We start from the raw sequence: 9,489 nt of genomic DNA, 5'->3' as shown, positions 1-9,489 counted from the left end.
TTCCTAAGAGTGGGGGAATGGAGAAGAAGCTTCGGGGCATCGTCTTTATTGGATCACATAGACCTGGCACAGTGTGATAAAAAGGGAGCTTTCTGAAAAGAGGAACCTGTTACTTCCTCCTCTCTTTCATTTTCCCTGAAAAAAGGAGTCTCAGCACAGTTATTTACAAAGATTTATTACACCACAGGAGCGTTTCAGGTCTGGAGTTAGGGATGAGGGGAAGGGGGCAGAGCAGCTGGAGGACAAAAAGAACCTGGCTCCCCTCAACATATATCCTCTCTAAGGATGTGTACTAGGTGGCATTCCTGGCATCAAAGCACAAACAAAATGCAACAAAGCATCCTCTGCCAGTCCAACTTCCAGGCACCCAGGCTGGAGAGCAGGGGTGATAGGGGAAGATTTCCAAAATGTAGAAGCTGTGGAGAAGGATGCCTGAATCTTCAGCCCTGGTAGAAGCCAGTAAGAGGGGTGGTGACTGGGAATCACCCCTAGGAGGAGAGGGTATGGAGAAGGATCTAGGGCACCTACAGGTTCTCTGTACTCCCTTTCCTCATATCTTAGGGTCCTGCCCTGTGGTTTTCCAGTGCCCAAGGGAGAGGGTCTGGGAGTAGAATTGTGAAGGTCGAACCTTTGTCCCTCGATTACTAGATTTCCCAAGCAAGCTCTCTCACATCCTGCTTCCCACTGGGTGAATAGGGGAATGACTGGCAGAGGTAGGTATCAGGCAGCAAGTGCCCAGGACTCTGGGCATCAGCCAAAGGTGGGCAAACAAGCAAACAAAGACCAGCTTTAGTCTTCTAGAAGTCAGAAGCTGCAGCCTTAGCAAGTGAGGGGAAGGGTAGAAAATAGGATGGGGACTGAGTGGGTTTCTGGGAAATGATGATGCCCCCTCCACTTCTGTATGGGAGATAAAGGGCTGAATGTCTATGTGCCAGGCACAGGGTGGGCCGGGCGCTGTGGGTCCTCCCCCGGCACTGCAAGACAAGCAGAGAGATTCAGGGCCTGAGCATCCCTACCAAGATCCCAGCTCCATCTCCCTGTACCCCACTCCCAAGCCTCACCACTTAGTGCAGCATCTTCCACTTGGTCCTCAGAGCTTCCATCTCTCTGGGGCTCATCCAGAGGGGGTGGACGCTCCCAGGGCCCCTCCAGACCCTGGCCACAAGTTGTCTTCTGCCCAACTGAGAGCGGGGGGAAAAGGATAAAACCACAGACTCTGAGTGTCCATCAGACTACCCTGGATCATGAGCTAAGTATCTGATAGCTGAGGTCAAGCTTTCTGAGGCCATTATGGTATAGTAGAAAGAGCAATGGCCTAGGACAGCTCTGTCAATGACTAGCCATATGACTTAGATAATTCTGTTTATTACCTCTCTGAGGGGGACAGTAAAAGAAAATTGTATGAATTACTTTAAATAAGATAATAGTTAATGCCCTGCCTAGCCCAGCACTGGCACACAGGAGCCACTCTGGGAGTAGTGGCAATTGATATAGCTCCTTAGTTGTCTTGTCATTTGATCCACTGCCCTGATGCTTTTCTCCAGGGAACAGTCTCCTCTCACTTCCTCTATACCTGTTCTGGGGGTGTCTGAGTGGGAGTTGACAACTCTTTCAGCTAGAACTTTTGTTCTCACAGCTGATGTCCTGATGACCAGAGATGCAGTGAGAGGACCCAAGCCTTTATTATTATTATTTTTTTTTTTTTGGTGTAAAGGCTGGACACATCAAGCAGGGGTGGTCAACTATTTTCAATCCCATGAATAATGGGACCATAAAGTTTCATGTGCCCTAGGAGGAATAGATGTGGTACAACCTTCCATGGCTAGGCATGGGACCAACAGCCACGAAGGTCTGAGATCTTCCTGCCTAGAAATCCTCTGGGCCTTAGGACCTCTGTGGAGATTATTGGATCTGGGGCCTCTGGCTCTGAGGTCCTCTGTGTAGGTCTTAGGCCCGTCCTTCCCTCTCTCTTTCCAGGTAGGTGGGGTTGGAGGTGCAGAGGACCAGATTGGTTCTTGAATCCTAGATTCTCCCTCTAGACACTAGAGGGCACCCTCTCACCTCAGCTTAGGAAATAAAAGAGGAGACACAGTCCTAAGGGTCCTGGTGAGGACTTATGCTAGGTTCAGAAATGCACGCGATGAGGACATCGGACACTCTGGCCTCAACCCCTGCAACTCCTTGCACCCTCTCACCACCACGAGTGGGAGTCCTTTCTTGGGTCCAGCCACAAAAGTCTTAGGGAAGAAAGGAATTATTAGGAAAAACCTGATTGGGAGAGTGACCAAGCCAAGGATGGGAGCAGCCCGGGAGTTCGGTAATGTGAGGCAACCCATGGAGTGAGAGGATGGGGAGGCCCTTGTTGTATGATTGCAGTTTACATGTGTGAGAAACTGCGAACGGGGAGAGGATGTCCCAGGACATTTGAGGAGGACACCACCTGACCCATGGTGGTAGGACCCAGGCTACATAGCCCCTTCAGCTTACCAGACCCCCTGATGCCCTTCAGGACTTCAGCCTGGCTGTCCTCCTCCTCCTCCTCTTCTTCATCGTCATCTTCCTCTTCCTCCTCTCTTGGGTAGCCCAGCTCCCGCAGCTCCCCAAGCTCATCCTCCTCCTCTGAGGCCTGGTTCTCGCTCAGGTTGCTGATGGACTGCAGGTGAGACTCGGCAATGCGCTGCACGGCTGCCACAGCAGCCCCCAAGAAGACAAGGTCAGCCAGGCCCACATGGCCCAGCCCCCCAGCCTCCTTCCATGGGCTGAAGGCAGACTTAATCCCCTCAGGGATCTAGTTCAAGAGCTGAAGGCTACAGGCCAGACCAGGGCTGAAGCAGCATGGGTAGACTCTTGATCATATTTGGCTCTTAAGCTGTTCAAAGATGCTGGCCCCCCAGAGGCTGGCACCAGGCCATAGGGTACCAAGCTGGACAAGACCAGGCTGGCACAGCAGCAGCTTAACATTCCCTGGCTGGGAAGCTTGTTTCTCCAAGGACCTGGTACTGGACATAGTGTCCACCAGCTACAGTCCTGGGCAGAAGGCACAGAACCCCTGGGCCAGGGCCCAGGGGATCTGTCCCTTTCAATTTCTGGGGGAGTGCCCAGTTGGCTTAGGGCTCACTGCTCATCCCAATCCGGCCCAACCCTGTTGCTGGGTTTGGTCAACACCTCCTGGCACTGTCCCATCATTGATGCCACTCTATGCACCTCTGCCCCAGTCTCTAAGAGGCAGGAATAATCCTGAGACTGAGGACATAATAGTCTTCAGCCAGTGAAGTCTGTGCCTGGGGATGTGGTGTGCTCAACGCAGCCCCCACAATCTTGACCCACATCCCCAAGCTTCCAGCTCCCTCTGTGGTGACCTAGAAAGCAGCAACCCCCTCCCCCCCACACCCCCGCCCCAACACCACCAAGGCCTGCTGGGATAGGGCCTAGGAAGGAAACTGTGTGGGCAGCTGGAGAGAAATTTCCAAAAGATGGAAAGGACCAGGCAATTCACAAAAAGGAACCAGGGCTGGGAATTCTGGGAGAATAGCAGTGGTTGAGGGGACACTGAGGAGTGGCTGGGGCAGAGACAGGAAGGCTAGGAGCTGATGGGATTTTAGAGCATTTGGGTCACTAAACTCACAGTCCACAGACAAGAAGCTGGTGGGCGTAGGGCTGGAGTTGCTGCCGCTCCTTCTTGGTCTGCAGGCAGCACCTCCCCTCAGAAAGCCCAGGGAGGCTGGAAACCTCCAGTACAGAGAGCAGGGTGCCGCACTCCTGCCAACTCGGGGACAGGCACAGAGGGCGCATTGTTTGTGCCCGCTGCCCCGCCCCGCCTCCTGCTCCTAGCCCAGTGCCTCCCGCCGGCTCTGGGCAAGCTACCCAGGCAATAAAAGCACAATAAATTGCCCTGCCCTGGCCTTGGGGATGCAGCAAAGCTTCACCTTGAGCCAAGTATGAGAGCTCAGCCTTGGAGAGACCCCCTCAAGCCAAGGCTCAGCATTGTCCACCCTCCTCCAGGGGCCCTCAGTTTCTTCCCCTGCAATCCCTGATCCTGCCAGTTGTCTTCCCTTGCCCAGAAAGGGGTCAAAGCCTACAAAATAGTGCCCTTCAGGTACAGAAGGGTCCTCTGAGAGTTGGAGGGAGAGGAAAGGGAGGAAAGGAGGTGACAGCTCCAGCAGCCACCCTCTCCCCCAGCTGGAGGAGGAGAGCTCAGTTCATGAACCACAGAGACAATAGGTGTGCACAAAGGGCACCTGTGCTGGCACCTGTGAACCTCCTGCGTGCGCAGTGCCTCGTGCCTCTCAGGGCCCTCTGGGGTCTCCCCCTCACCCTCCCTGCTGTCTTCTTCTTCCTCTGTCTCCATCTGAACTCTTCCCTGCCCTAACCCCCGTTCTCCCTCGTTAAGCTCGAAGGTCTCCAGCACAGCCCCAAATCCCCAACTGCTCACCCCTGTCCTGGCCCCCTCCCACTACCCTCCTTCTCCCCACTCGGACTTTCCTAATGTACAACCCAAAGAGGCAGTGAGGGTGGGGCGCATTTTTGGCCATTGCAGGGTGCCCAGAAAGCCTTGGCCCTATCCTCTTCACCTGCCCTCTGCCCCATGCTCACAATCAAGAACCCAAGAGATGGTTTCTCCTCACTTCCACTCACCGCACCCACAGCCCAGGGTGAGGAGGAGAGATTTCTTATATTCTCCTTTGAGAAGATGCCATTCCTGCCCCTCCCCCATGCCTGCTGCAGGAGTGGCCTTCCCCACATCCCTACAGGTGGGAAATCCTTCCAGAAGCTGAACCACACTACCTCTTTGCTGTCCCTCCACCTTCCTGTCCTGGGGGAAGAGAAAGGGCTCCTCTCCTCCCAGCCTCTCCTCTCTGCTCCCAACTCTGGCAAGCGGGGTGACAGGTGCCACCTGTTGACCTTGGCTGGTGCTGGGAACTCATTAAACCCACCAGGAGGGAGCTCTCAGCACAGCCTTCCGGTCTCCCTCCCTCCCTCTGTGGGAGGAGGGGGCTGGCCAGGCAGCAAGAGCCTCAGGCGGATGTTGAGGTGAGGGTGGAAAGGCATCGTAAGGCTTAGTCAGGGAGACACCCACCCACACTACAAGCCTCCCCACCTTCTCTTCCAGGTGTGTCTTCCACAGCACCCCACTTCCAGCCGAGTCTACAGACTGGCCCTAAAGACCCCTGTGACTTCACACCTCCTACCCCTTGCACACCTTCTTCCCTCTTCCTGGAATACTCTTTCAGGCCTCGTCTGCCAGTTGAATTCCTATTCATCCTTCAAATACAGGCTTAAACACCCTCTCTTCTATAACTCTCCCTGACCTTTTGAGGTTAGGGTCCCAAGAGGGGAGGGACCACATCTCACTCCCTTATTTTGCCCAGTGCCCAGCAGTAAGGCCTGGCACACGATAGGTGTTGCCTTTTAATGCAGAAAGGAAAAGCAGGAAGAAGCCCCTAGAGTGCAGACCCATGCAACTGTTACGTGAATGGGAGAGGGGAGCAAGGAGTGCAGCCTGGAGAAGAAGGTGCTGTCTGGGGAGTGGGGAGTGGGAGATGTTCCGCTTGCACTTGCAAAGGGAAATGCAGAGCTAAGTCTCCTATATTGATGCCTACTTGCTATTTCAGACCAGCCACCTCTTTTCTTTCAACCCCACAGCCACCCTCCCCAGCCTCTGGGTGCCTTCTTTTTTTTAAGAGACCGAATCAGGACCGAATTGGTCTCTAAGTAGGAGTGAGGGGACACAAGACAATCCCTCCCCATTGACAAAAGCTCAACACTTCACCTCCTTTCCCCAATGTCAGCCCAGTTCCAGGGGTAACAGGGACCACCAGACTGTTGGGTGAGGAATAGTACCTTTCAGCGAGGGGGGTGTGTAGGCACAGGGATTGGGTCTCTTCGACTTGAGGTGGTGCCCCTCTCCTGAGGCTCTCTGCTAAGGAAAATGCCAGGTTAAATGGGCTCACCACAGGCCCCTTCCCTTCCCCCTCCCTCCATTCCATCCCACCACAGCAACCTGAGCAGAGTGGACTAGCCTCTGCTAATAGGCATGGGTATTGCTGCCCCTCAGATCCTGCACCAGGCTGAGGCCACCCCATTACTGTGGCCTGGCTCACGGCAGGGACCCTAGGTTCTAGAGGCCTCACGCCAGTCTGAGCAAAGACAAGGGCAGAGAAGGATCTGCCTGTGACATCCTGGTGCTGATTGATATGCTAATATGTCCTCCTGGGTGGCACCAGCTGCCCTTGGAAACTCACCTGGTGCGGGGAGGCCTCCTCCTCTGAGGGAGGCCATCAATGAACCCAGGCAGGAGAAACAGAGAGGAGGGAGAAAGGGGGAAGAGAGAAAGAAAATTTGAATTACTTTCTCCAAACAGTCAATCTCTGGGGAAAGGGAAAGTGTGCCCTTTCCTTCCTAGTGTTGAGAGGTGCCTGTTAATAAATAAACCCAGGGACAGTTGGACTCCCAGATCTTACCCACCCCCTGCCCCCTTCTACTCCATCTTCTACTCATGGGACTTTGGCAAGGGCCCCAGGAAAGCATCAGCATTAGGGTGAGGTCAGGGCTGGGCAGGGGCAGGGAAGGGGCCCACCTGGTGAGGAGTGCTCAGAGAGCCGGAATAGCATGGCGGGGGTTGGTCTCCTGCGTCGGATCTAAGGAGATGAACAGAGAGGTGGGGAGCTGGGAGGGGGGCACAGACACCTGCAGCCCACCTCCACTGTCCCCACCCCCAGGCATCGGAGAACAAACAGTGCTTTGAAGTCTTCAGGGAACTTTTGAATCAAAAACTGTCAGAGCTGAAAGGAACTCAATAGGTCTCCCAATCAATCCCCTCATGTAACTCAGATGAAAACCCAAGGCTCAGAGAGATTCAGCAAAGTGCTCAAGGCCACACAGCCTGCCAAGGCAGAGAGAGAATGAGAGAAAAATCTGCCACTGACTCCCAGCCCGTGCACGTCTCACTCCATGGCTGATCCACAACCGGCATCTCCTTTTCTATCAGTCTGCTACCAAGGCCTCTCCTGTTTTTTGAAGATACCAGATTTTGGGAGCTGAAGCTGGCTGTGGAAAGTGCCTGTGGGCCATGGCACCCACGTGGCCCTACCCACCTAAGGTCAGCTCAAGGGCTCCAAAGAAACTGGATCCAGCTGCAGAAGCTGAGCTGGGACACTGCAGGCACCTCCAACCTCGCAGAGGCTCAGGTGTGGGCCTGAGCCACACACTCACAGGGTCTAGGAGGGTGTCTCTGGGGGCCTGGACCTGGGCCCCTCTAGCAGTCTCTCTCAGGCTGTGGAACTCTTAGCCCAATCCTCGTTTTAAAAAATGTGACATTGCCCTCCTTGGTACATGAGCCAAGCTGAATAGTAAGGGTGTTGGGTGGAGGGGGCACAGAACACTCCCAGTAACTGCTCCCTCCAAGCTTGGCAATGAGACCAACTGTCAGTTAATTAGGTCCCCTCTGAGCTCCAGGGAAATGCACACAGAGAACCAGGTGATTTAAGCTGAAACTGCCACCTCCCCCTGCCAAGCTCCCAACACCGCTGTGCAGACCAAAAGCTGCTTAGGCCTTAGACTCAGCTGGCCCCCGTGCTCCCCTACCTTGCCCCACAGCCCCAAAGACTTGGCCCACTCTCACTGCTCAGTTGGGAGTCCACTGAGACTCAGCAACAAGTAAATCAGGCTAGGTTGTGGGGGGCGGGGCTCTTTTCTTCTCTCCCTCCTTCCATCTCCTCCCCAGCTTTTGAGGCCTCCCAGCCACCAGGAAGGCTCTCCCAGAGACCTCAGTTGTCCTTGTGAACAGGTCTGGCTTCTGTGATGACTGGTCACCCCTACCCTGCCCGGGCAATGTTGTGGCTCTGTCCAGGGTCTGACAGCAGGAGGAGGTTGGAACAAGCAAGGTTCTGGCGACTCGAGCCCAGGCAGACAGGGTGGGACTAGAGGGGTAGGGCCATGGGGCAGCAGAGTTGGGGGCACCCGCTTTATATAGTGGTGTCAAGGGATGCGGTTTCTCACATCGGACCGGTGCTGGCTGGGCCCGGGGCACAGCGGTCCCGGCGGTAGCCTGGGGGAGGATACTGTGCGGGGTCCAAAGGATAGTTCCCCCTCCCAGTGCGGCCTGGAATGGCCGGCCCCGACGCTCAGACGCTCAACGCCCGGAATTCTCCGGCGCGGGGATCAGGACGGAGGCCCTAGGAAAAAGTTGCACGAGTCTCCAACGAACTTCAGGCGCTGCCTGGTGTCTCTGCCGGGTCGAGACGGCCCGGGACTCTCCTTTGCCCCCATGCCCCAGGCCAGCACAGACACGGCAGCGCCCTGAGCGCCCGGGAGCTCCGGGTGCGTGCGGGAACTGCCGGGGGTGATTCATGGCCCCCTTACCATCTCCACCTGGCGGGGGTCCAGCTGGCTGGGGGGCGCGGGCACGGAGAACTGGATCTTCTTGCGATCCTTGGGGTCCATGGCGGCTGGGGTGGTCTGTGAGGCTGGGCTGCGCAACTCGGGGTCCCGGGCTGCGCTCCCGGCTCAGCTCGCCCGCGCTGCTCCCGGAGTCGCGGGTATGAGTGGCGAGGAGCTGGAGGGCTGTGTGCGCACCGATAAAAATACCGCGCGCGGTGAGGGGAACGCGCGGGAGGATGCGTCGCCACCGCCCGGCCCGCCCCGTCTGCCCCGAGCTCGCCCCGCTCAGTCCGCGCCTCGGGCCCCTCGCGTTTCCACCCGCGGGCTCCCCGGCGGCCCGCTGGTCTCCGTGTTTCTGCCGCTCCCCTTCCTCCCTTGCTCTCTCCGAGTGTCCCTCCTCTGTCTTGCCGCGCTTCCTCTCCCTCCCTCTCCCTCTCCGCGTCTCTCTTAGTCTCCGACTGTCTCCCACTCTCCCGAACTCACCCCTCTGGCCCTAGCCGTGGGGTCCCCAGCCTGTCGCCTCACCTGGGACTGGAGCCCAGGGGCTCGATGGGAGGGCTCAGGGAGAAAGCGGCCAATGAGCACCGAGAAGCGTGTTTCTCCCCGGCCTGGGCGGGGCGGGGGCAGGGTGGGAGTGTGAGCCTGGGCCCGGGGAGCAGGCTGGGGGCCCCCTACCGTCACCCCAGAACTTGAAGCGGCATTATTGATGGAGTCCAGCAGGGAGGATAAGGTGGGGAAGCTGAGGGGGCGGGGAGGAGGAGCAGAGGGGACTCTGGCTTTAACCCCTTCGTGTCCTGGGTACTTGGAATTCCGCGGGGAGATCTATGAGGTCGTGAAGAGAGTGCCACCAGCATGTCACGCTTGAATGGGGGTGTCCTGGAAAGCGAGTGAGTGCGAAAGAGCGAGTTGTGCGTGGGAGGACACGTGTCAGTCATCAAGGCAGGGAATGTGTGTGTGTGTGTGTGTGTGTGTGTGTGTGAGCGAGCGCCAGCAGCCCCCTGGAGCCTGTGGCTGGGGAGCATGTGGGGGGAGCAGTCCGTTCGGTAAGAGTGCATGTTAGTCTGTGAGTAAGTGTGTCAGAGTGTCAAGGATGCAGTGTGAGTGGCAGCG

General features: G+C 56.6%; 1 protein-coding gene across 5 annotated transcripts; it reads right to left on the bottom strand.

Moving 5' to 3' along the window:
- Positions 1–159: 159 nt before the first annotated feature.
- On the bottom strand, positions 160–9,061 carry PPP1R1B (protein phosphatase 1 regulatory inhibitor subunit 1B). Of its 5 annotated transcripts, none has more exons than XM_090291787.1 (8): positions 8,905–9,061; positions 8,362–8,562; positions 6,578–6,638; positions 6,243–6,265; positions 5,842–5,920; positions 2,488–2,685; positions 1,062–1,181; positions 160–974 (listed from the first exon to the last, which is right to left on the bottom strand). In XM_090291787.1, exons 2-8 carry the CDS (start codon positions 8,440–8,442, stop codon positions 925–927), a joined length of 612 nt encoding a protein of 203 aa, XP_090147913.1. In that variant the 5' UTR covers positions 8,443–8,562; positions 8,905–9,061; the 3' UTR covers positions 160–924. The 5 variants fall into 5 exon arrangements, with proteins under 5 accessions (XP_090147913.1, XP_090147912.1, XP_090147914.1 ...); XM_090291786.1 differs by having other exon boundaries at positions 8,863–8,923; XM_090291788.1 differs by having other exon boundaries at positions 5,842–5,917; positions 8,863–8,923.
- Positions 9,062–9,489: the final 428 nt, after the last annotated feature.

The sequence above is a fragment of the Furipterus horrens genome, unplaced genomic scaffold, assembly GCF_987537825.1.
Source record: "Furipterus horrens unplaced genomic scaffold, mFurHor1.1.pri manual_scaffold_11, whole genome shotgun sequence".
In the NCBI taxonomy this organism is placed as follows: Eukaryota; Metazoa; Chordata; class Mammalia; order Chiroptera; family Furipteridae; genus Furipterus; species Furipterus horrens.
Note: the sequence above shows the minus strand (reverse complement) of the source record. Positions and strands in the feature narration are given on the sequence as shown.

What these genes read in the sequence shown, in the direction of transcription:
- PPP1R1B (XM_090291787.1), bottom strand. Translation starts at nt 8,442, where the DNA reads ATGGACCCCAAGGATCGCAAGAAGATCCAGTTCTCCGTGCCCGCGCCC. An exon ending in CTCTGAGCACTCCTCACCAG is followed by an intron (nt 6,266 to 6,577) that starts GTGGGCCCCTTC and finishes GGCCTCCCTCAG; the next exon opens with AGGAGGAGGCCTCCCCGCAC. An exon ending in CACACCCCCCTCGCTGAAAG is followed by an intron (nt 2,686 to 5,841) that starts GTACTATTCCTC and finishes CTGCTGTGGCAG; the next exon opens with CCGTGCAGCGCATTGCCGAG.